Source organism: Seriola lalandi, unplaced genomic scaffold (genome assembly GCF_002814215.2).
Source record: "Seriola lalandi dorsalis isolate HSWRI2012SDOR001 ecotype SW California unplaced genomic scaffold, Sedor1 jcf7180002054736, whole genome shotgun sequence".
NCBI lineage: Eukaryota > Metazoa > Chordata > Actinopteri > Carangiformes > Carangidae > Seriola > Seriola lalandi.
This window is the reverse complement of record NW_019525289.1, coordinates 1,459,102-1,485,823: the sequence shown is the minus strand read 5'-3', so window position 1 is coordinate 1,485,823 and position 26,722 is coordinate 1,459,102. Positions and strand designations below refer to the sequence as shown.

At 39.7% G+C, this 26,722-nt stretch overlaps 1 protein-coding gene and 4 non-coding genes across 5 annotated transcripts in view; 4 read left to right on the top strand and 1 right to left on the bottom strand.

Moving 5' to 3' along the window:
• Nucleotides 1–26,722, bottom strand: part of LOC111668449 (contactin-associated protein-like 4) — a 97,393-nt gene that overhangs the window by 29,400 nt on the left and 41,271 nt on the right. The window contains exons 4-11 of the mRNA XM_023424523.2: nt 21,666–21,813; nt 19,499–19,705; nt 14,097–14,272; nt 13,785–13,931; nt 11,904–12,171; nt 11,256–11,405; nt 10,854–11,025; nt 2,098–2,204 (exon numbers count right to left, since the gene is read on the bottom strand). Of these exons, the coding sequence (XP_023280291.1) occupies nt 2,098–2,204; nt 10,854–11,025; nt 11,256–11,405; nt 11,904–12,171; nt 13,785–13,931; nt 14,097–14,272; nt 19,499–19,705; nt 21,666–21,813 (1,375 nt within the window). The remainder of the gene's footprint in view (nt 1–2,097; nt 2,205–10,853; nt 11,026–11,255; nt 11,406–11,903; nt 12,172–13,784; nt 13,932–14,096; nt 14,273–19,498; nt 19,706–21,665; nt 21,814–26,722) is intronic.
• Nucleotides 9,085–9,169, top strand: trnal-uaa (transfer RNA leucine (anticodon UAA)). The gene has a single exon. It is a non-coding gene; the product is annotated as a tRNA-Leu (tRNA).
• Nucleotides 9,699–9,782, top strand: trnal-caa (transfer RNA leucine (anticodon CAA)). The gene has a single exon. It is a non-coding gene; the product is annotated as a tRNA-Leu (tRNA).
• trnal-uaa (transfer RNA leucine (anticodon UAA)) lies at nt 10,087–10,171 on the top strand. The gene has a single exon. It is a non-coding gene; the product is annotated as a tRNA-Leu (tRNA).
• On the top strand, nt 10,404–10,487 carry trnal-caa (transfer RNA leucine (anticodon CAA)). Its single transcript has one exon. It is a non-coding gene; the product is annotated as a tRNA-Leu (tRNA).

Below are 26,722 nucleotides of genomic sequence, written 5' to 3'. Positions count from 1 at the left end.
ACACACACCTGTTCTTCCTCTGCAGCCACATAATCGAGCCCTTCAAGTCAAATCCATATCTAAAGGTTCCCACACTCTGCTCACCTGTTTATCTCGCTTCTTCTCCACAGCCAAAGGCCTTTTATTCATCACATTGCCTCAGTGTAGTTAGAAAAAGGTTTTCACAGAAACGTCAGCAATAAAAAATGAGAGCAGAGGTGAGGTGTGTGGGAAACTCTCCTCTTTTGGTCTTGAGGTGTTTGGCTCAAAGGGAATCGGCACAGAACCAGTAAATCCCACCAATGAGCTCACCTTACCTCTGCAGTTTTATTTGTTCATTCTGTATTTGGAAATTTAGTCACAGCTACAGACTCATTAACCTCCATCAAAACCCTCACACACAAACAGGTTTTAGAGGTACTCTGCAGTGGGCAAAGAATATTATGCAGGCATCACATGAAGCTTGCAAAGAGGTCGCTTTATTTAAAAAATGTCCCCAGGCTGCAGCCGAAACAAAAACCAAGAAATTCTTTTTTTTTGTTCTGACAAAACTCACACTTTGCTGCTCCTACGCTAAAGGGGGAAAAACCCAGTACAGCTGTAATTACTGGGCAATATTGCTGTTAAATGCATCTGTGATTGCCACCCTGAGAATAACAGGTTTTCTAGGTCTTGAAGGTCGAGCTGTAAATGGAGCTGCTGCCTTTAAGAGTCAACTTAAGAACCCTTCACATGAATGATAGAGAGAACTGACGTGTACATTAAAACTAGTAACATTAATAGTACTCCACAGGCTGTTTTTATTCATTCATTTTTAATCTCCGTGCTGTCTCACTGAGTGCTCTATTTCTGTTATTTTATTTTCTCTTCAGTTTGCCTCTGTGCTAAAATCCAGTTACTGTGTGTAAAAGGAAATTCATTATCTGCTGCTGTTGCTCTTTCTCACATTTTACCTCTCCATTGATTCTAATTTTTCTATTTTATCTGTCATTGCTCTCTCGCTCTCTCTCTCTGTCTCTAATCCTATCTCCATGCAATATACGAGTCATTTCAACCGAAAATATATCTTGGGAGAAATGTATTGCCACCGTGATTATCTTTTTATATCCACATAATGAGGAACTAAAGCAAGATTAAACTTTTTTTATGGTTATGTTTAGATTCTCAGAGCACTTGGTTAAGGTTAGGGGAAGATCATGGTCTTGGTTAAATATTGAAAAAAAGTGATTTAAGCATGAGACAAAACAAGTTTTATTCATTAATATTTAACCAAAACCCTAACATTGTCTAAATCAAAGTGCTTTTGTCACCTAAGCATAACCACACCATAATAATAATAGTAGTAGTAGTAGTAGATTTGCCAGAGTAGAGTGTGCACTCCTGAATAAACTACAATATAAAGACCCTCAAAGCAAGCTCTGTAGTACTACGTAATCTTGTGGCTTTGTGTTTTAATCTTATCACTGTTGTTATAATTCAGTTGATATTATTATGTTTACATGATGCTCATTCCTAAATAAAGGTCTGTTCAGTAACTGACACACAACTAGTATTACCACCTTGTGGTTGTTCGCCTTTACCAACCAGTCAAGTTGCAGGAAATTTGGTCATTATCTTTGCAGAACATTATGATGTCAGAGTGAAGGTGACTTTTGACCATTTGGATAAAAAACATCATCACTTCATCATCTTATTTCACATTTGTGTTAAACTGTGTCATACCTAGCAAAGCAATTAGCTAGTTATCGCCAAAAACATGTTTTGAGAGGTCACAGTGACCTTGACCTTTGACCACCAAGTTCTAATCAGCTCATCCTTGAGTCCAAGTGGATGTTTGCGCCAAATTTGAATGTTAGTGAGATATTGTGTTCACGAGACAGATGGACAACCTGGTAACATAACGCCTCCAGCCCCGGCTATCGCCAGTACGGAGGCGTAACAATCCTGCAAAGTACTAGTGTGCTCTCTAGCGGATTAATTCCTAAAGGTAACAGATTAAAGTACAGTGCACAATGAAAAGAGATCAGGAGGAACCCGGGGTGTCAAATGCTCCAGCTCGATAGCAGGTTAATCCGGCCCTTTTGTCCAAGAGCCATGTTTGTCTGACAGGTGACTTACAGCTGTGGCAGGTGGCTCCGCTGTAGCCACTGTCAGAGCAGTTACAGTGGAAGACGGTCCAGGACTGACTGCAGAGGCCGCCATGTTCACAACGACTGGGAGAACACCTGAGAGAGAGAGAGAGAGAGAGAAAGAGAGAGAGAGAGAAAGTGTTAAATAGTCTCCATAGTTCATCGTAAAGTTTCCCAAGAATTTTATTTCAGTCCCCAACTGATGGACTCGTGTGTGGGAGGAACTTGAAGGTTTCATTTCTGCTGTCAAGAAAAAAAATACAGAGAAATGTATTACAACATTCTTCTATATACTGTATATTGAGACAGCAGATTTACAAAAGAAAATCAATGTTTGTTTTGGCAGCCTGAATATTTGGGAACAATTCACCAGGTTTTGCTGCCAAAAATCTGACATCAAGGACAAAAGCAGTCGATGCCAAAAACCAGCCCTAATCACTTATTGTCAAGAAAAGTCCACTTTTTTGGTTTGTTTCAAAAGCAGCTGAAGAATCTTTCTATATTTCAGCTGAGTCATTTATCTTACAATGAGTGAACACACTCAGTGGATAAATTTCAGACTTGGTCTGTTACATAAAGCTATTTTCATTAAAAGGGACAGAAAGCATTTTATATTACGCATAATATTCATTTTATGGCCAAATGTGTGTGTAGGAGGATCAGAGATAATGTAACTACTGGACACAGAGAGTATTTCATTTTTAACATCTGGAGGTCATATTTTCCATTTTGGCAACATGTTGTTGTGGGAGGTTGTTGAACTGAAAAAGAAAAAACTCTCTTCTAAACATTGACTGGAAAACCACTGCACCCTTTCTGCAAAAGATTAAAAACTTTGTTATCATGCATCTTGTGTGGCCTGAGCACCATTGCGGAGCACAAATCTAAGCTAAACCTTGTTAAAACATCTTGATAAATGTATCAGGACAGCTGTGATTTAGAAAATACCTGCCTTAGAGTTTGACTGGATAAAAATAAACTCCTCCAGAGCATATCACTCCACGGTTCATCTGCTCTCTTGTAACATTTTCTGTGCTTGAATTTCTCCAAACATCTGTCACACACTGTCAAGCTTTAGCAAGATCATCCATCCATAAATCCATCAAGGTCTTTTCTTCTTCATCCATTTTTACACCATGTGTGCCCGTACATCAGACATGTTTCATCATTAGACACGTCATGACTGAACTCATTTTAAATCCTTGTGGTGTCAAATAAGGAACAAAACCTTTTACATCAACTAATTTTACCTTCCCTTTACTTTTACTTTCACCTTTGAGCATCACTATTTGTTACATACACTTTTTCCTAAGGTGTTGTCTGCTTAGTTGTAAGCAGTCCACAGCCTCGTCACTTCCCGTCTGGATTACTGTAACTCTCTCCTCTTCGGCCTCCCTCTTAAATCCCTCCATAAACTTCAATTGGTCCAGAACACAGCTGCCCGTATCATTACTCGTACCCCCTCCATCCACCACATCACTCCTGTCCTCCAACAGCTCCACTGGCTACCGGTTCAGTTCCGTATTCATTTCAAAGTCCTTCTATTAACATTTAAGGCCATCCACAACCTCGCCCCCCCATATCTGTCCGACCTCCTTCATGTTCCCACTCCCTCCCGCTCCCTCAGATCATCTTCCCTCCACACACCTGTCTGTCCCCTCCGCCCGTCTCACCACCATGGGGAGTAGAGCATTCAGCTGCTCTGCTCCCCGTCTCTGGAATCTACTACCACCCCAACTCAGAAATATCGATTCATTCCCCCATTTCAAATCACAACTCAAAACACATCTGTTTAAAACTGCCTTTTCCATCTGATGCCAATTGCTCTGTCACTTTTGTATTGTTTTTATTTTTATATTTCATTTTTATTATTGTTAATTAATTAATTAATTCTTAATGTGTTTTAATCTCAATTTGTGTAACTGTGTACGGTGTCCTTGAGTGCCAAGAAAAGCGCCTTTAAATAAAATGTATTATTATTATTATTATTACAGTGCCACCATACATCACAGCTGAGTGATGAAAAACACACGATGTCACCACTAGTTAACAGGGTCAGCCGGATTGTGAGACTGGGCGAAGTTACTCTTTAAAGTCCCGCTTCACTTGTTTGGTTGTTGGGCTCTTGATTAAGCTCAGGCCGATTCTGAGATGATAAAACACAGTTAACATTCTAGGCTTATATATATATATATATATATATATATATATATATTACCCAGTGTAATGAGACTTTTCTCCAGATTGTGTTAGTTTACCTGATTAAACATAGCTGAGCCTGTGGTGTACACTGTCACTGAAATGATAAAGACCTCACTCTACTAAACAGGGGTGGGAGAACCAAACAAAAGCAGATAATAGGTCTTTGTATTTCTACATGAGGAAGCATGGTGCCTGAATGTTACATTAATGCCACTTTGTCATTTGCTCTCTGTGCGGTTTTGTTGACTTGTGGGCAATAGTAGCTTTGTATTGTAGTATAACTTTGTAAGCAGTGTGTTTTATATTTATCCTGTCTTGGCCTCACCCTGTTGCATTTGGCTTAGCTATTTGTATTCACATGGATTGCCTCCATTTGTTCCAGCAGGCCCGACTGATTCCTACAACAAGGTTTAACTCTCTCTCTCTCACACACACACACACACACTCACACACACACACACACACACACACACACACACACACACACACACACAAACAATGATGACCACTTTTCTCCAGTCCCATCTCATCAGCTCTCAGGTCTATCTTTGTGAATGACTTTGTGTGTTGGTAGTTTGTGGGGCGAGAGACTTGACGATTCTGTATATATCGTAATATTAAGAGATGCAAGTTTTGAATACTAAATATAAACGTATGTGACAGTGTGTGAGTGTTTGTTTGCTCAAACCCAGGCAGGAATATTGAGGAGAAAACAGATGACTGTACAGAATCTGCAGCTTCCCTTTTTATATAGATAAAAGCCCTGAGTCAACAGCCTGTCAACCTGCTACAGGCTGATTTTTACCTCCATCTATCTCTATACTGCTTTAATCTAAAGTCAGTGAGTTAGCATTCACATTAATTTCACCATATTAACCCAAAATACCACTTTATGCTGCTGACTTATATTTTAGTGTGTGTACAATGTGGGTTTTGATTCTTGGAGTGGCGTTCATTTCTTTGAAGAGCCATGATTACGATGCTGATGATGACGATGATGAAGAAGAAGATGCATTTTTAAGACGTAGAAGGAGGAGGAGACTTGACTTCTAGCCTAATTTAATGAAACACCCCACAGAAAAAGAAGACAAGAAATAAAAACCCTAACCCCTGCCCCCCAGTCTGCACACACCAAACAAATACACACGTCCGACCCACACATGCAGGTGTATACATCATTTTGGGTACCTCCGATGAGATTACTTTCTTCAGCTGTTATTGCATTCTTGCTTTTTATTTCATGAATTTAAAAACTAGAAAAAATTAAATGGTAATTTCAGCATGTGCAAAAATTTGGGCACCCTACTAAGTCAGTACCTAACTCCCCAAATCCTCCTTTGGCAGATATCGCAGCTGACAAACACTTTATAGCAGCTAAAAGTCTTTTTATTCTTCACTGAGGAATTTTCGCCTAAGGATCCTTAAAGATAACTTCAAAATCTGAAATATTTTTACGCTGTCTTGGACACACAAAATCAAGATCTACCTTGCAGTCAGGAGAGCCAAAAGCTTCAGCTTATGTTTCTTGGAGTGGTTCATGGTTGATTTTGAGCTCTGCTTCGGATCACTGTCCTGTTGTACAAGCCAGCCTCTTTTCATTTTCACTTTCTTGACCAACTGCAGGACATTTGTATCCACCATCTGCTGATATTTAGTGGAATCCATTCTTCTTTTGTATTTGTGAAATGTTTCCTGAGCTACTGGCTGATACACAATTCAGAAGCAGAATATTTCCAACCCCAGTAAAGTAAATGAAACAAAGTAACTGCACATTTGTATTTGAAGAAAGACTCATTTTTAATATCTGTTTGCTGCAGAGTCAGTTTTTACTTTTATTCATTTCAATAATCAATAAAATATGTAATTGCCCAGCGGTGCCAAAAGTTTTGAAAACAACTGTATTTCATAAAAAAAGATAATTTAAACCAGTTTCTTTCACAGAACCAAAACAACAACAGTGTCACAGACTGATAACTAGTTAAGTCCACACTCAAACTGCATCACAGCCTGATCTATGCCACAACTCCACTGAAATGTCAGACACAGAAACACAGACACACACTCAGCCCTGAGGCCCTCACAGAGCAGCACTTTAAACACTGACTCAGGGTCCATCAGCTCGCTATCCTGCAGCGCCATGTGAGCCAATTTAGCCTGACAGAACTTTTAACTTCAGTCCTCACAGACCACATTGATCCCAGTACGTACAGCCATGCAGAGAAGCCTCCTCCTATCTCTGCTGTGCTCCATGTGTTTGTTGACAGTCAATAAAAACCTGGTGTGCACGCTCAGAAATTTAAAACAGCTTACGGTAATCATGTTGATGGCAGTGAAACACAAAAAAACACACACACTCCGACTCACATTTTAACACTGATTTTCTGATGTGTGTGTGTTAATCTAGCATTTTACATGAACTCAAAATAATCAGGCAGGTTTGGTATAAAACAAGGTGTTGATCCGATGATATAGTAAAGAGGCTCCTTGTTCCATAGGTGCTGTTAATGGAGTGTTTGCATTGGATAATTGTACTCTTTGGTACCGGCAACACACCCAAACACACCCATACACACCACTGCAGATATAATAACCTGGTCTGAAGTACTGCCACAAATAGAAGCCGTGTCGTGAGTCCATTTTCCACCTGACTTTACATCTCATGGGACCAAAATTCAATCAGCAGGATTACACTCGGAGAATATGGGGTAGATTTTTTTTTTTTCGTCTTTACTGGAAAACAGGATTTTTTTTGTAGGTTTGTTTCAGTGATCAGTCAGATCCGTGCAAGAACTGCATTGTACTGATTTAGTAATCTAATGAATGCAGAGAAAGGGAGACATTTTAATTAAAATCACTGGAGCAGATTCTCTTTATCTACCAAAGATATGTGGTCGGTTCAATGTTGGTGTTTATGGTAGTGCTTACACACAATATGCTGTGTGTGTGTGTGTGTGTTTGACTGTGTGTGTGCTATGCCCTAGAGGCGAGTGTATAATTGTTGTAATTGTCTCATTAATTGTGCTGCTATTTGCCGTGACTGTTCTCTCTCCCTCCCTCCTCCCTCTGCCTCGCTCATCTGCTGAGCTTGAAGTTATTGCTCTGATCCTGCGCTGTCACTGACTGTCATTTATCATCTTACCATCCATGAATTACAACCAAAATATTTATCATGAGGTCTAAACTCGATCTATACATCATTTCATTTCAGTTCAGCTCTCTGTTCACTCTTGACTTACATGAATTTTGCTGAAACACAAGTGCCAATCGCATTAGATAGTATTTAAAATCTAATCATAAGTTTAAAAAAAATCATAGAAGACATAATCAATATCTTTATATTAACAATTGGTCACATGGCTACTTGTATTTAAGCTCTACAGAGCTTTACAGCGACTTTCGGTTTTACTGATTTGTTTCACTCTCACTGCTGTCATCAGCCTCATTTCCAGCCACAGCAGGCAGTGAAAAACAACAGCAAATCTACTGCACACCACCTGCTCAGCCGCACACCGTAGACACACAACGTTAGAGACTAGCTGGTGAACATAGCGGAGCATTAAGCAGCTGACGAGCCAGATATTTCCCTCAAGAGCTGGTGGAGACCAAAACACTGAGCTAAAAGGAGAGTGAATGTTGGACCTGCATTTATCAGATGGACACAAACACACCTCTTGTGTTCCTGTCTTCTGTTTTATAGGTTGAAAATGTTTTTTGTTTCTCTTCCTGTCGATGTTAGTGCTATGATGTTTGCATAATTAAAGGCCCCGAGCCCACCTTTCCACCAACATATCTTTATCTCTCCCTCTGCCTCCGAGATGACTGAAATGACATTTACATAACTGACATTATAACTTGACATTCTTTATATTTGCATTAATACTGATATATGGATCAAGGTGCCAATCAAAGCCTCTAAAAAAACTCTATAATCTGACTTCCAGCCTTTTGACCATCTTGCAAGTTGTTCATGACTGGTGGGTTCTAGTAGGAACAGAGCAGAAGTCCAAGTGGAACAGAAATCAGCAAGAATACAATTGTCACACCACTGGTCTCCACTGAACAATAATTCTGTATTTCCCAGAGGAGGTACTGTGATAATGTGAAATAATAGATATGATATCTTATGATTCTTTGTGTGTATCAGTCTGTGTGTGTCCTACATGGTTCAGTCTCTGTTTCTCAAATGTCCCCCAGCTTCAGCTCACTTTTAAACTATTCTGCCAGCAGAGAGAGAAGGGAAGAAAAATGATCTACAAAAAAGTTGCTTTAAAAAATTGTGTTAAAAAAGAAATTAAAGAAAAACCAACTCCAACTTTCATGGTAAGATGTTGTGCCACCATGTGCTGCCAGAGCAGCTCCAATGCTCCTTGTGTAAGTTGCTGAACTCTACTGGAGGATGAACGTTCCCTCAGTTGGTGGTCGAGAGCGCTATCTAACACGTCGGTCCAAAATCTCCAACTTGTGTTCAACTACGTTTACATCTGGAGACTGTGAACATCAATGCATATAATTAACCTCATTTTCATTCTAATTAAACCATTCACTGACCCGTCATACCCTATGAATGGAGGCATTTGTCTTAGGGACCAATGGACAAATGTCCTCATGGTGTCAGATCTCACTCCCAATAATTTTTCTATTGAAGGCTTTCACTTGGTTACTCCGTAGTTTAGACACTGAGACTAAAATCCAATCAAATAATAACTTGTAATTTCAGGTTCTAACAGTTATTCCATCTTTATCGTCAAAAGTTTTTTTTTCATTGATTTATGTCACCAGGATGGCCGAGTGGTTAAGGCGTTGCACTTAAGATGCAATGGACGCAGAAGTCCTCGTGGGTTCGAATCCCACTCCTGGTAGATGGTTTTCAATTACTGGGACAATCACTTTTGTTATATGTATAACTATGTATTTTATTTATATATATATATATATATATTTAATGCATTAACTTATCACAATATATTATATGAGAGCTACATCAGAGGTACTAGCAAAGCAGCAACAATGCCATATGCATCTCAAGAAAAATATCAACAATAAAGGAAAATTATTTGTTTTTTAAAATCAACATGCAAAGACAACTGTGTTAACTGACATATAAGAGAGACCGCAGTTATATTTTTCTTTAACAATGAAAGCTAAAAACTGCAGTCACGATGATGGCTGAGTGGTTGAGGTGTTTGTCTTATGAACCAACGGACAAATGTTCTCATGGTGTCAGATCTCACTCTTACTCATACTTTTCTAATGAAGGCTTTCACTTGCTTACTCTGTAGTTTAGACATTGAGCCTAAAATCCAATCAAATATTGACTTCTAGTTTCAGGGACTCAGTTGTTTCCTCTTTATTTGGCAAAAGATGGTTTTTGACCTGTTTGCTTATGTCACCAGGATGGCCGAGTGGTTAAGGCGTTGCACTCAAGATGCAATGGACACAAAGTCCTCGTGGGTTCAAATCCCACTCCTGGTAGATGGTTCTCTTTAAGATACAGATGGAAAAACCAACATAAAGTGGTGCTGTGATGCTACAAATTCCAAAACATATTCCCTCATTTGGTGCTTTAATGAAGGTGGCAGAAAGTGCTGTCTAACACGTCGGGCCAAAATCTCTCATAGGTTAAAACTAGATTGGGATCTGGTGACTGAACGCCACAGCATATGATTCACTTTCATCAAACCATTCAGTGCACTGTCACTGTCACTGTCACCCCTTTTCAGTTACTCACATTTGTTGCCTCTTTATCATCAAAAAGTTGTTTTTTTTTGTTGATGTCACCAGGATGGCCGAGTGGTTAAGGCGTTGCACTTAAGATGCAATGGACACAAAAGTTCTCGTGGGTTCAAGCCCCACTCCTGGTAGCTGAATTTTAATTACAGGGAGTAACAATGAATGAATGCGTTAACTGAATGAATGCATTAACTGATTGTCAGACAGATGCTGCCAGATCTCACTCCTCGTAATTTTTCTATTGAACATTTTCACTGTAGTTAAGAGCCTAAAATCCAATCAAATATTGACTTGTAGTTTCAGGTACGTGCAGTTTTTTTTCTTTATCTGCAAAATGTAGTTTTTCGTCTCTTTGTGTATCTCACCAGGATGGCCGAGTGGTTAAGGCGTTGCACTCAAGATGCAATGGACACAAAGTCCTCGTGGGTTCAAATCCCACTCCTGGTAGGAGATTTCTTAATTGGGGCACTTAAGAACAGAGGTACATTATCTTTGCCTGGTGACCAGCAAACGGCAGAGCAAAATTCATTCATCCTCATAAAACAGTTTCACCTGGAACCTTTGTGACTGCTTGTTGCTTCCCTCGGAGGTCAACATGGTTTGAAACGGGTCAATAATTCCTCTGTCAAAGTAAGCCATTTATTATTTCTGTCACCTCCACGAGTGAATGTACTCATCACGGAAACTAAACTGATGTGAAAAAGCTCATGCTGTGCAGAACATGAGGGAAAGCTTATATCAGCTGTAATAGAAAAATAACAAAAATGTGCCTTAACACACTGAATATTATTGAACTGTTTTTTGGAAACCGACCTGTCGATAATTCCACACATGTCAATCTGCAGGTTGCTGTAGTTTCCCAGCTGCTTTTGCTGCACCATGATCAGGTCCACGTTTCTGTTGTCCACAGTTAAGAGACGCATGCAGCCCTGGAAGACGTTAAAAGGGTTTCTGCATTCCTGACTGTCGTCTACAGCAGGACAACCTGAACAGAAGAGAGAGGAGTTAGATCAGTTGGATGGAGCGCACATGACAACTGTTAGCTGATACTGATGGATATTTAATGATAAACTGGGACATTTACTGTAAATATTCTGGCTGAGAAATATCTATATGCTATACCCAGTCTAGTGTCGAGCAGCTTCCATTTGGCTGTTTGACGCGTGGCAGATTTGAATTGTTCACAAAGATATAGCTGACCTATTTTACACTTACCACCAAAGAAGAGGTGACTTTCAACGGCGACAGGAAACGAGGGGCTGGCGTGAGCGGAGCCTCCTTCCTCTTTATCCACAGCGATGGTCAGACGTCCTTCTCTGGAGTTCAGCTCCACTGAATGCCACTGACCATCATTCAGAGCAGAACCTGGGAAACCAAAACCTCATTAACACACACTGCTGTGGGAAATTAGATTTGTTTTTTTTTCTCAGGTGTTCATGGCTGCACATGGAGCCATTAAGACCTGCAGCAGATGTTGCAAGAGCATTTTTGTTCCAAGGAGGAAAGGGCAAGCATGGGCATTCATGTAGTAATGACCAAATTAGATATCCGATCACTCCACAGCCTGCCACACAGGCACCATGTTGCTATTTGGAAACAGCTTGTAAATCATGTCTTTCTCACAATGAAACACTATTTAGAAGAATATTATGAGGCAAGACCAAAAAATAATTTGCCCAGACAAAGCATCTACCTCCTGCATCCTCTGTGTCACTGGCTTCATTTATTTTAAGGTTAACATGAAACTATGGGGTATAACTCTCATAAGGCTTGAAACAGCAATACTCCATAAGAGTAATCACTAATTAAACTGCTAATGGTTACGGGGATGATGGATTAAGGTTCTGGGTGTCGCTACCTTACCTGCACTTAGCTCCAGCAGTGCCCTGCCAGCCTTGTGGATCTGTAGCCAGAGCATGGCTTCACTCAGGTACAGCCATACCACTCCCCCTTGCTGAGGGAGGTCAAAGGTGAGCAGAAGCCCCGCCTTGTTCCACGTCCTGAATTGTAATCCAACAGACACGTCCCCTGAAGAGGATGCCGTCGCACCCGGCAACTGGAGGAAGCTCTGGGGGCCGGGGAACGTCACTGCGACGGAAACTGGCTCAGCACAAGAAAAGGTCACGTTGCCCTGAGATGGAGAGATGCAGAGTTGAGAGAGAGAGAGAGAGACAGAGAGAGAGGAAGTGAGACAGGAAAATGATTATTAGAGAGATAAAACAACATGAAACATGAATATTAATCAGTTGCAGAGGGCGTGTCGGTGTGACCTCATGTCGCAGTGATCTCATCAGCAAGTCTCCTTAAAGAGGACATCAGTATTACCATAATGATAACAGCAAAGCTTAGGATAAGACTAGGAAAGAAAACTGAAAATACCAAAGTCACCTAGCTTGGATGTAAGAGAGATAAAGACTGAAAATGAAAGAGGGAGAGCAGACAATGTGCCCAGACCTGCTATATCTTGACATCTCTGTTACAGTCTATTGTTTTGAGTAGTGGTAATGACTCCAGGCCCATTGCTAAAGCTGCAGCAGTAATATATTACAGTCCCAGCTCTCTTCTGGGAACATCAGCCTGCTATCATCTAAAAGCCCTTTGTGGTGAAGTTAAAGTGATGTACAATAATTCATGTTGGAGTGGGATGTGCTACCCCACAACACAAAGTAAAAAGTTACCTTAAAAACCCTGAAAAGCCATAAGACTCCAGCACCAACACACCAACCCTTCTCCATATACATCTATTTTCTTTGTACTAATTCCTCCCCTTGCAGAGCCACATGAAATACTATTTAGTCCCTGTATTAAACTGGACCATAACTTTGTGGCAAGGAACCTTAAGAGCCATAGCATCATTACAAAATGGCCTCTATTAGATCTTCAGCCATGCATGTGAATCTGTGTACCTCTTTACTGAGAATTCATGTTTTTTTCTTTCTGCATTCTGGATCTTTACTGTAATGAGAGAGCGTTTATTACTCCCTGCAGAAACGCTTCACAGCCTCTACATGATGAGCTCGCTCCACTCATTGTGAATGTAGAATCATCTGAAGGTCCTAATGGCCAAGATGAGGAGGTATTAGTGAGAATCTAACTGTCTACACTCCTGTGCCCTTTATTAACCTGCCAGCGGCTGAGTGGTAAAGCCAATATTTCACCACTAAGATTGAATTCCAGTGGGTCCAAGGGGAATCTAACACATACACACCAGGGGCATTCCTACAGGAGTGGCCAATAAAAAAAACAGATAAAACAAGCCTAATACAACCCAAAGCTAAATAAAACTGAAGAAACCAAAGACAATTGTAAACAATAAAATTTACACTATACATGCTGCTCTGTGGTTATGTAATGCACTGGTTATAGATAATTGTTTAGTAGTTAGTAAACAAGTCACAAAAAAAGCTTCAAAAAACACTGAACAGAATATTTTGTCACTGAATTTTATCGACAGCCACACTCTGAGACAGACTTGCAGATTTTGGTTTCATCTGCCCTTCTCCAGTGATTGATGCTGCACTCTCTCACACAAAAGCCGAACAGCCAAGAGCATTAGAGAAAGCTTAACTTTAAAAACACAAAGCTGCTTTTCTCTATTCATGCTGGATAGACAGACATTGCATCGCAGTAAATACTTCAGTATAGGATACTATACTGTACCACTGTGAGTCCACACAGGGTAAACACCAACATTTTGTCACCTACATTGTCTAGACAACCCCATGTTTAGCTAAATGAACTTACCATAAGTGTAACTTGGTGGTCGTTGTGTTTAGCTCGTTCTATTAGGTTGAGGTTGTTGAAGAGCAGGTTTTCCAGGCAGCCGTGGAAGGTCCTCTTTGAGATGAATGGTTTCTGAGAAGTGAGGCTCTGGACTGCCCCTACACTCAGCTGTATGGGCACAATAACACAGAGGATTACATGCTCATGCATTAACATAAGAACAATATCTACGATTATAATGTACTGTAGCTACAGTAGTTTTAAACTTTAATAGTTCTTTGGATTCCTTAAAAAGTATTGTGCAGTATGTATCTGTATTCTGTTTCACAACACCTGTTCGATGTCCCAGTGGTTGAACTCTGCAGGGATTTGAACCCTCTCCATGTGTTTGTCCACAGTGAGGTTGAGGTGAGAGCTGTGTCTCTCCAGTACTACATGATGCCAATACTGATCATCTAACAGGCTGCCCAGCGAGGCAAGGCGCCGGGGCTCAAAGGATGAAGTCCCACCTGAAACAGAGGAGGTGGAGGAGGAGAGAGCAGTCAGCGGGGTGAAGCTGATATAAAAACAGGATTTTCTGATCTCACTATTAAGATTGTTTCTCGTTGTTTTATCTGACCCGGCGAGAAGTGAAGACCAGCCCAATAAAAGCCTCTTTACTGTTATGAATACTTAAAATTTTTTCAGCATCCCACAGAGAGGATCACACTGAGGTCACCGTTCCTCATCTCATAGGGGACTACTGGATGTCTGCATATTTGAGTTTGAGAACTGAAGGCAAATATGTGATGAAGGCTAATCTGAAAAACTGCAGAGGAAACATAGTGAGACATCATTAATGATAGATGAGCACCAGCAGGTCCAAATTAGTGGATACATTTCTGCATCCGAAAAAAAAAACAAAAAAAAACTTTGTTCTTCTGCTGAGAGAAGGAACTGTAGAAAGAGCTGAAAACAGTCAGTCATTAAAAATGTATTAGATATTCTTCAGGGAGAGACAATTCCAGCTTCAGAGAGACAAACACAGACAGTTTGGAAGATGATGGACAAATGTATATTTGATATTTCAGCCAGTTTTTCGTGAGATCATATATATTTGCTGCTTGGGTGAGAAAAACAACTTCATCCGAAGAAACTCAGTTAAGATGTGCACGTCATGATGAAGTGGAAGCCTGTCCTGTCAACACAATCATTGTGACGAGTTATTTGATCACAGTCTGGGCGAGTGGAAAGAGACAGTGCAATCAATATGAGAGGAAGGATGGAAAGACTTAAAAACACATAAGATCGCTTTATTAGCACTGATTCATTGAATAGTTATTATGTTATTGGAGATGGAGAAGAGACAGAGAAGACTTTCTGATTGTGTGTTTCATTGGATGGATGATTTGATTACTTGGTGAATGGCTGAGAAGAGAAAGAAGGAATCAATATGAGAGATCAGTGGGAAGGCAAATAGAAAATTATATTAATATACAGTGCTCTCTCTCTCTCTTTCTCTCTCATTCCCTTTCGTTGTTGCCGTTTGTCTTTATTTTCCTCTGTAGTTTTTAGAAGTGTTGACGAGAAGAAATTAATCTTTTCTTAAGCAGCAATGATCAAACATGTAGGTTTATGACTGGGCAGGCAGTCAGTTTTATTTTTTTTGGACCATGTGAGGAAAAAGTGTGGTGTGGAATATGAAACAGCAACTGTGTCCCCTGTGTAAAAGCTACTGTCAGCGAGTCCTTGAGCATGACTGTTATATGAATTGAGATGGGGGTCATCAAAAATCAATAGATCACTTCCTGATGGGAGCATGAATGTGCACAGAAAATAATAACAAGCAACGGGTCAGCAGATACGAAAAATGTAAAGATTAGTGTGCTATTGGCACAGAGGGAAAGTCATGGGGTCTTAAAAAATCAAGACATGTTTAATCTTCAGAGCATGAATGTGCACAGGAATTTCAGTGTGGTATGTTTTCAAGGTATTGGTCTTACTAGCTCCTCACTAAAGTGGCCCAAAGTCAGACTGTAGTTGTGAATCAGGATGTGTAAGACGATACGAGGAAGTCTACTGCTGAATGAGAGCGAGCACGTTCAGCAAAATCGAAAAATAAATAGCGGATAAAAAGCTGCTAATGACTACAACATTTTTTATGTTGAGGCGGGTCAGACTGGACGTGTTTGCCTCTGCTGAACACTCTCTGCTTTTTCTCTCCAAAGTAGCACAGTATTATATCCTGTCTACAATTTCATTAAAGCTGTTCACTAGATCTGATTACACAGGAAGACAGTGGCCTTTATCGATGGTTGCTGTAATCAGCTCCAAACATCATTTTTAAACTGCGAGCTACTGCTAGCGTTTGCTCAGTTTCTTTCTCTGATATCTCCAGACGTCCAATGACTAAAATTGTTAATCCAGTTAAAATATATAATGTAAAAACAACCAAGATCTAAACAGTATATTATAAAAAATAGGGCTTAAACCTAAAACTCAAACTATGTTTTGACTGCTTCTGTCAGGAAACCACAAATGCTGACACACACCAAATGAAACGGACCGTTACCTTGATTAAAATTACAGATTTCTGTAACTGCTGGAAACATTTGGGACAATGTCAGTGCATAAAATAGGTCTAGTCATTTTTGTAAATTTTAATTCAATAAAGTTATTTTTCATTACACCTTTAATCAAAGCAGTGCCTAGGCTTACAGCTAACATCAAGCACTGGAGCAGGACCCTAAAATTACTGAGGTAACAGGAAAGGACTGGCTGAGTTATGAGCCAACAGAGACACAATATACCGACCTGACATTTTGATGAATGTAAAGCAGAGAGGGAAGGGGATGGTTTTGAACAGCAGACATAAATCTTAAAAACCAGCATGTTTATTCTGGCTGTTTAGACAGCAACAAGCAGTCTGAGCTGTGTTTAATGTTTGCAGTGAAAAGCTTCTGCAATTTAGTTACTGGACTGGATTCTCTAAAATTATCACTGAGTAAAGATCATGTAAAAAAAAAAAAAAAGACGATTTAGATTTTGGTTTGATTTGTGGACACAAGGCTGAAGCAAACAGAATAAAAGAAGAACAATTCTCCAACAGGACTTTTATTTAGAGACCCTGCGGCTCTTTAAAAAGGCGTCTCACTTGGAAAAATTTGGTGAAAAAATGACAACATAAACGAAGGTATGTAAATGTTGACAACGAACTTCACCTCACTTAACAGTTTACTAAACATGACGAGACAAAACTGAACTGCACAAGAGTCAAGCTCTGACTTAAAACTGTTTCATCCGTCAGTTTTTTTGTCAGTGCTTTGGTTTCTCTGTTTTCCGGGACAGAGCTGCTGTTTCTGTTTCTGTGCAGGGCGGTTTTTCAGAGTTGCCTCATAAAGCAAACCGCAATATGTTCGGGCCTGGATGTGTTAGTGTTAACAGAGCGGAGCGGAGCAGGCCATGCATGAGCTCAGGGTCAGTGCACACAGCAGATGACTTAAATTACACAATCAGTAACCTAAAAAGCCAATGTGGAGAAAAAGAGAGAGGGAGGGGGTGGGGGATACACAGAGCGAGGAAGACAAAGAGGAAGGTGGAGACAAATAATGAGAGAACAAAGATGAAGGGCATCTGACCATGAAAACAGAGGAGAAAAGTGTGAAGAATTGCAAAGAGACAAAAACGCACAACAATGTCATGAGAGAAAAACAGAAATCACAAGACAGAAAGATGGGGAGTGAAAAGCTGAAAAGGGCAAAAGGCCTCTTCTGATATGAAATAAATAAAGTAACTGGAGTCAAGCAAAAGGAAAGGCTGGCTGTACTGTAACATGGCACAGCCTTCTTCATGGTGGAACACTGACATTTGGTTTTGTTTACGCTGACACAGACTCTCTCTGTGACATATCTCCACAGGAATCAGAAGATGTGTGCAGATTGTAGTTATGAGAGGGATTTAAATTGAATCTTTCCGGTTTGATTGGCTCACTCATATGTGGGTGTGGTTTAGCGAATACAGCAGTGCTGCAGTGAAATCGGGATGAGGACAGGAGAGACATGAATAAATTAGACCTAACCACCGTGCTCTTTTGAAAATGTCAACAACGTTTCGGCCAACTAATCTCCAAACACAGACACCTGACCCACGATAACGCTCTGCTGCTAGTTTTATACATTTCTCTATATGCCCCCAAGTTGAAGATAAGATATTAAAAGCATTTAATGTCTTACAGGAAGAGAAAAAATAGGAACTTTGATATTAAAACATACTTAAGTCATTTTTTGACATATATACAGTACATATATTTGGCATATACCAAAAGAGAGTTAAAGAGCTGGTACAAGGAAACATGATTAGTATGTGTAGGTGTGGTCTCTCTTCAAGATGCATGTCCTTTCCCTTAAAGGGATAGTTTCGGGTCACTTGAGGGTTGTGTGAGGTTGACTACTTATCTATAGTCAGTGTATTTATTCTTTTATCCACTTTAAAAGAATATCCACTCAAAAAAGCCAATATCAGTTTAGGTGTACGCTATATTTTTAATATTTTTACCCCTTTATCTTGCAGACAAACAGCCCTTTCCTTTGGAACAACCTTTTCTCAACTGTTGCACTACCATATTCCTATGCATAGCTACATATAACTGATCTGCGTTGTAATATGGCGTACACGTCAACTGATATTGGCTTTTTTCTGTGGTCACACCAGTACATCATCCGCTTCTGTGCCGGTACTCCTGCCTGCCCTTCCAAACTGAGAGGGTGCCCATCCAAATCTGCTGCAGCTAATACACTGACTATGTATAACTACTTCACACAATCCCACATCAAATAACCCGGACTATCACTTTAATGTGCTGCTGTCTGTCTTTACAGGACTTTGTAGGTCTTTCTGCAAGAGTTACAAGAAGTTGGATACGGTTGGAGGAAGGGTAGAAAGATGGATGAGGGAAGAAGGGAGGAAGGGGAGAAGCAGATGGAGGAAGGAGTGGTTTGAAAGATGTGAAACGGAGAAAGAGAGAGAGGAGGAGGCAAAGAGAAGAGCCATATGGTGATGATTCAGCATGGCAGCCTGACAACCTCTGGTTTAACCCCGTTTACACACACACTTACACACACACACACACACACACACACATACACACACAACTCTGTAGAGACAGTAAGCCATGCATGTAGTCTCTCAGAGCCCAGCCCTAACACATGCTACAGTAAACGGGAACCATCCATCACAGCTGTAACTAGACAGAGATGCAGCAGCAGAGTGTGAGCCAAGATTTAAAAACCAATCATGTGGTGGCGTGCGTGCCGGCCACCTCACCCAACCAAAACCAGTCTAAAGTTATTCCAGAGGGTTCATATTGTCCTAGGCCTGATACAGATATTTTTGTGCCAATATAACCATCAAGTAATTCACATATTACAAGAAATAAAATGTGTTATTGTTGATCAAACTGTTTCAGCTGAAGGTTTTTACTGGAGAACAGCAGAAATGTCTGGTGGATGACACAGATGGAAATGACATTCATGTGTTTTTCTGCAACATTTTCCTGTTTTTTCTGAAAATGTCAACAATATAAATCTTCTTAAACTCGGCATTTCTCCTAATAATGGTAGACTTGGTTTAGGTACCTTTATCTCCCACTATCCTTCTACCGATAAACCTGGTCTCTATACAGATTCTCATGTTATTCTCCAGTGCAGCAGATATGTATATATAGATGTCAGTAGATGTCAGTGTCTGGTATGTTGGACCTTGTCTGAGCAGCAGCTGTAGCTTTCCTCTCTCTAACTCCAGACTGAGGCTGAGGCCTTCTCGTCCCTCTGCGTGGAGCAGCATCCCAGCATTCTTCAGGGTTTTAAACTTCAGTGAGACGACTTCTCTGAACGTTTTCCTCGGGCCGGGACTGAACCTGTACACCAGGCCACTGCTGCCACTGTCAAAACTCACCATATCAGAGGCTGGAAAACAAAACAGGAAGACGGCCATCAGGACATTGTGGGTATGTATCAGGTATGGTATATGGGAGTCTCAAAGACCAGGAAATGCGTCTCTCTTCCAACACAAGGAACATGCACACCTGGAAAGTTTTGTCTGTTATTGTGATACAGTGTTTTGTTGATGAGGGAGAATCTCTGAGGTAGAACTGGATCTGTATTCTGTTCAGCACATAAAATAAAAATGTAGTACCCTCCCTTTAGCTGGGGATTTGAGATGAGGTGAGCAGTCAGTGTGTGTGTGTGAGCAAGAGATTACTTCCCAACTGTGAACCTTGTGAATCCTAAAAGAGCAGCGAGTGACTTAAACATCGATTTAAATTTCCAAATCAACACAGAGCCTCAAACACGAGAACACACACCCTCCAACAAGTCTACATCAGAGCATTTTTGTAAACAGTGCAGTTCCTGTTGACTGCAGATACAAATACGTGCTACTACATGTGCAATGATGCAACGGTATAACTGAGTGAAGATTTGTGGCACAACTGCAAAGTAACTGAATCCTACATTTATCAGGCCCTTTCACACGGAGCAGGATTTTTGGCTAATGAATATGTTGTTTAAAGAAAAATCATATCGACACCCTCTTAAAATAATGGCCTAAGTCATTTTTTCAGGTTTTTCAGGAAACACAAAAAACTCAACAAAAGAGTCACACTTTTGACATAGGCCATTATACAACCGGGGGTAGAATTGCATGTTCCCCTCAACTGAGGATTCAGGCGATTTTACCAGAGGTGGCCAGCATCATGAGGGGGTGATTTAGGCAAAAAAAACATTTTTGTCAAAACATGACTTAGGCCATTATTTTAGGAAGGTGACGATATATAGATACACACATATTGTACATATACACATAAGGTTAGAAGGTTCAGTCAATTGTCCGATCAAATTGCAAAACTACTGACATAATGATGTGAGAATAGTCTTAAATTTGTGTTACAGTAGATATATTTCATATTTTTGTGCCATTCATCTGTGACACAGCTTTTGATCTTTGCTCAACAAATTAAAGTGACTGCATGTTTTTTGTTTAGCATAAAAAGACAACAGAGGGTGTGAAATGTGGTCATTTTAACTTTAAAAGCAAAAGGTTGATGGATACAATTGAGAAACTGATTTTTCCACTGGGAGTAGTAGTGATATTAAAAGAAGGTGAATGAGTTAAACATATGTTTTTGTGGCTGAAAAAACTGTGTGATGTGGGTTTATTTTCATTGTGTCGATGCCAGATACATCAAATCTGTTGTAAAATACTCAAAATGGAAATGCAACCAATTAAACTGTTGACACAGTGTGTTTCCTGGCTTAGGGGAGAAAGGTGTGAAACACGATGGCTGTCAGTGTTGATTACAGAGGTGGGAATTAAAATGTGGAGAAAGTGTCAAGAGTTGGCAGTAAACCTTTGTGTTTCTTGGTGTATGGAAATACGGAAGACACACCAAAATGACACCGAAAGGAAAAGGCATGACAGATGATGTGCTAATGTAATGATGTAAAAACAGAATGTAAACCGATAATACAACATTATGAAAATAAGAAGGTTATACTGTGTGAAAATCAAGAAACAAGTGAACATAAGGCTCTAAATCATTATACAGTATCCAGAGGATACAAAGCATCACTGTAATTATTAAAGTGGGAATCAAGCCAATTAAAAGTCCACCATATGAAGCACGCACACACACACACACACACACACACACACACACACACACACACACACACACACAGATGTATGGAAATCCTGTTACTATTAACAGTAGTTTGGCATTTGATGTCTATTGAATTGGTAACTTTCTCTTCAATTAATTAATCAATTAAAAATAATGTGGCTAGCTAGCAGTTATACATTCATATACATTACCTTTACTTACCTTAATTTACTGATAGTCACTCCAATAAATAAGATCAGACTTACTATAAGGACATCCGTAAGTCTCCAGCCTGAGTCCGATCCGCCCGCTGGGGTTCCAGTCCAGAGGAATGAGTCGGAGGAAGCGAGCGATCGCCGGCTGCTGCAGTTTGTACTGAACCACACTGTCTGCATTACTGTTACCTGGAAAAGACTGAAAACACACAAACAAGGATGACACTTTGACTATGTTCAACTTACATGAAAAGGCTATGAGACATGAATACCGCTACTTTCTTCTCACTTTCATCTTCAGTTCAGTGACTAAACATGAACTCTTCTGATATAAATCTGACATGAATCATTTCCTGTAGATTCCTGTTGATATTTTGCCATCAATAAGGAACGTATACACATACAGCACACAAACACATAGCCATTACTGCAACAAGACTAATAGTCGACTTTAACTAACATCAACATGCTAACGTGTTCACAATGACAATGCTAACATGCTGATGTTAAGCAGGTATGTTTGCCATCCTCACCATCTAAGTTTAGCTTGTTACCATGCTAACATTTGCTAATTAGCTAAGTATTAAACAAATGATTTCTTTTTTTAGGTATGACTTTGGAATTTTCCTTTACGTAGAAAACTGATGTATCAACCAACTGTTACCTTTTAGTGATTAAAGAGTAGATATAGACAAGAAACACAAGGAAAGAGAGCAGTATACACAAATCAACCCAGGAATGCCACCTGATAAACCAGACAAAATATAACTTTTAACCTGATTATGTTGTTAGATGATAAGTCAGGGAATCACTAAAGCAATTCATCTTGGAAGGGACCTGTTTGTCAACTACAAATGTCAACCTCATGGTGGCGCTAAAGGAAAATTTAGGCATTCACCATTATCATCTGGGGACCATGAACAGTCTGTCCAAACTGTCATGGCAACCAATCCGATAGTTGTTTAGTGGTGGATCAACCATCTGACAGTCTGACATTGCCACCTGTAGTTACGGTGCATATTGTGGCTATATAGTGGTATTATGGATACACCAGACTTTTTTAACAATATAATGCTCTTGATCAGCAATAAACAGTCTGTTTACAAGATCTGGAGAACGAACATGAAACTAGATGGGTCTGTTTCTTTCTGACACTGGGCTTAACGCCTGATGGATCGCTCTTTTCATCTCTTTCCATCTCTCCCATCTGGCTATCTATCCTAATTATATCCCTCCCTTGAAGTTGACATGCAGGTTAACTGGCTCTCCCACTGCTGAATAAAAGCTTAGACACATAATTAACTTATTAATTCCTCTGGAATCATTAGAGAGTGGAGCTGGATCTCCTCATATGATGAAAAGAGATACTTGTGTTGGGTAACTATAATAATAGTGTGTTTTATGTGTGTGTCTTTCTATGGCTGTTGGCTGTATGGCTGTTTGATGGTTAAGACTTGGTTAAGGTTTAGGTTAGAATTAGGTAGGGCTATAGGTTGGGGTTATTTATTTGTGAAGGTTAAGGTTAAGGTAAGGGCTTAAGGAAGGCATATGTTTGTATTACGACAAATGTGTGTGAGTGTGTGTGTTTGTGTCTGGATCCAGATTGTGTCTTTTTGTAATAAAAGCTTTTGTCATTCTTACAGCAACAAAGGACCAATGAAATTCACTCCCAGTTACACAAATGACACACACAAATAACATCAGACACGCAGCAACATATTATAACCCTAAAACCAGACAATGTGTGATTTTACTGTACATCAAGTGTATGTACTGTACGTATGTGAATATACAGTGCGGCAGGAACTCATCAGTTACATTCATGGAAAGAAACACGACAGGAGGAACAGATGTTTTTTTCACACAGAAACAGCTAAATATCTCCCACAGTGCTCTGCTTCCTGTGTTCACACTATATATTGCGATCCATACTGTTTAAATAGTGAATTCACACATTAATGTTGTCAGTGCAATGTGTTAACAATGTCATGTGACAAATGTTTGACTCCTGTTGATATTAATGTGCTTCTCATCCTCCCCTCAACAGCATCTTTATTTCAATTTTTGCCTGATTTCCAGTCGTTTCTTTATACAAAATGCTGAAAAATAAGAGAGAAAGAAGACAAAAAGAAGTTATAGTGATACATTAAGCTTTTTTCTGTCAAAGTTTAAAAGAAAGAAAAATGGGAAGAAAAAAAGAAGAAGAGAAAAACTTCCCCTCACTGGTTTTCAGCCCAGTAAGCTGACAGCAGAAGCCTAGTATGGTGTGGTTGATCCACCAGCCCTGCCATCAACTTTCCCCTCTGACAGCCTCTCTAAGCCTGGCTGACTAACACACAGGAGTTCATAAACACTTTGAAATGTGAGTTTGATTGTGCACAGTTTATGTAGAGTGTAAGATCAACATGTTTTTAATCTGTGAGAAGCCGTTCTCCGCTCTCACAGAGAAGATCCTCAGTGCTGAGATTCTAGCTTGATTCTCTCTATATGAGGAAATTGCCTCAGCTCGGCTCCTAATCAAAAGCTCTTCTCTTAACTATTTCAATAAACATAGTTTTACTCTGGATGTGTCCGTGCTCTCTGTGGGTTAAGAAACGTGACTATTAATTAAACATATTTTGACAGGATTCATCACTGTTTGCTCTCTACACAAACAGGATCAAAACTACTCAGTATTCCAGTGTCTGTGCTGAACCGTGTACCACAGCAGTCAAACACAAGTCCAACATGACACTTGTGTTGAGAAAACAATGGAGGGAAGTGGGAGGTGATGCCTCACTGCCTCTGCTGCCCAACTGGATGATGTCTTTATTAATCATTTCAACAAAGGCCCACTACACTTTAAAGTCATACTTTGGAAATTATTTTTGTACAAGTACATCTAGCCTAAATTGATTAATATGTCCTTGAGTGTGTCCTCAACAGTTAATGTCTTGGCTAATTTGTTTCTTGTTAAAGTGAAATTTGACAATAAGTTAGCAAAAGATTTCAAAATATTTTGACATATAAATGTAAGTTCATGCTAACCTACGTTCAAGACCATTTCTAAAGTCCCCTCTAATTTGAGAACTGGTGTTGGCGGCCAGGAAGCTATTGGTTAACTAGCCAGAGCAATATGTCACTGCACTAACAGGAAGTTGACCCACACTAACTGTGCCAGACTTGATGTTTAGTGATTCAGGACAGAACAAGAATCATGCATGCTAACATTTGCTAATTATTACAAAACAAAAATTACTGCTGAGACTGGTGCGTTGATTATCATTATATATTACATTATGTTTGGTCATAAAGTATTGAACTCATTATAAACTTTTGACCTGAGGGTGTTACTAGATGAAAAGGCAAGAGACAGACATCCGCAGAGATGCTGCTACCATGGCTATCAAGCATTGAGCAACAAAAATAATAACACTAAGACTAATCATTAGTTAACGATAATAAAAAAAAAAAGAGAGAAGAAATTGAAGATGTAAGTGAAAGCACCACAACTTTGTGTTTTTTTTCTAGCATACACACCGGACTTTATCCTCATTGATTTCAGCATCCGGTTGCACTCCAGACTGCACTGCATGGTCTCAGCCAGAAAAGTGCCGCTCGGCTGATCCTCTGTTCTGCTCTGTGTCCATCAACAGCAGCAGAAGTGTTTTGGCAATAGGTCCACACAGTCAGCAGAGCTCTTTCATTTGTTCATACATTATTAATGGAGAGTCAAAGGCTCCTGATGGCTGTGATTATCTCTGCAGGATGGACTGATCCCTGCAGATCAGCCCACTAAACACCACGTCCACTGTAAATATGACTGTTATAGTCCAGGAAAATGAGCTGTAATAAACCTGATGGGTGTTCATTTTTACATTTATCACCTACAGTGCAGCACACTTAAAGTGCTTCCGGTCTATTTGTGTTTAACAGTTAAAAATAAATGCACTGCTTATCTTCGGATTTGGCTCTGTCTTTATGTGTCCTGTTAAATTATATTGTTATAAAGGAACCGTTTATCACAGATAAGTCATATCTTCAGTGTCTTCCTGCCAGTGTGAGATGTTAAGGACAATACACTTTAGAGGGATAGTAAAGTAATAGTCTGTAATATAACTGTCATAATGATTTGTTCACTGTGAATTCAAACACACATGTATTTCTACAGTTGTTTGTTACATTATGTATATTGTAGTTTTCTAAGACATTGCTACATGCCGCTTTCCAGAGACAGTTGAGAATGTAACCACTGCAGTCTCAGGTAAATAATGTAAATAACTGTAACTGCAACAGGGCAGATTTTCCCAAGAGAAAGTCTTGTTTCCTATAGTACATATGTTCATTTGAAATTGTTTATGTGCATATTAAATACATCTGAAATCACCTTCTCAGTGAAGAAACACTTCTTCCTCTTGTCATTATCTGTCAAGATATTTGTCGTATTTAATGTCGCAGTAATCTGACAGCCCTCTGGAACAAATTTTTTGATTTACTGCATAATAGAGGAACTTCACTCAACTTGACATCACTGTTCTGTTTTGTTACTGTCTGTTGTTGTTGAACAGACCCAGTATTGTATTGTGTTTACACAGAGCGAGAGACAGCGCTAAGTGAAATAAAATGAATTTTAAAAATGCAGTCTAATCATCGATTTCAAGGAAACAACCTTGAGCAGAGGCCTCCAACAAAAAAGAAAGCAGGGTTGTTTGGCACACAGTAGAACTTTTTTAATTTGTTTATTTGTTACTGCCCCAAGGTCTCACTTTTGAAACTATTTATTAGTGCCACGGGTGCTCAGCTCCGAGGCACTCCTCTACAGCTAGAATAGCTGAGTGGAGTGCCTCAGGGCAGTGTCTATTAATATTCTGTTTCGGGTTTATTATTCTTCCGCCAAATTTCGGCGCGTAACTCGTCCCGCAGCTTTGAGAAAACCCCGGTAATATATACATCAAAACGTGTGTCTTGATCCCGAAAGGGGTGCTATGACTTTTGGTGTTAAAATTCCAATTTTTCCCAAAGTTATTCCCAAAAAACTGGGAATAAATAATGCATTAGAAATGCATTGGAATTTTCTTTAGAAACCCACCTTTTTTCTACAAAATTGCACCTTTTTTCTGAGTCACCCA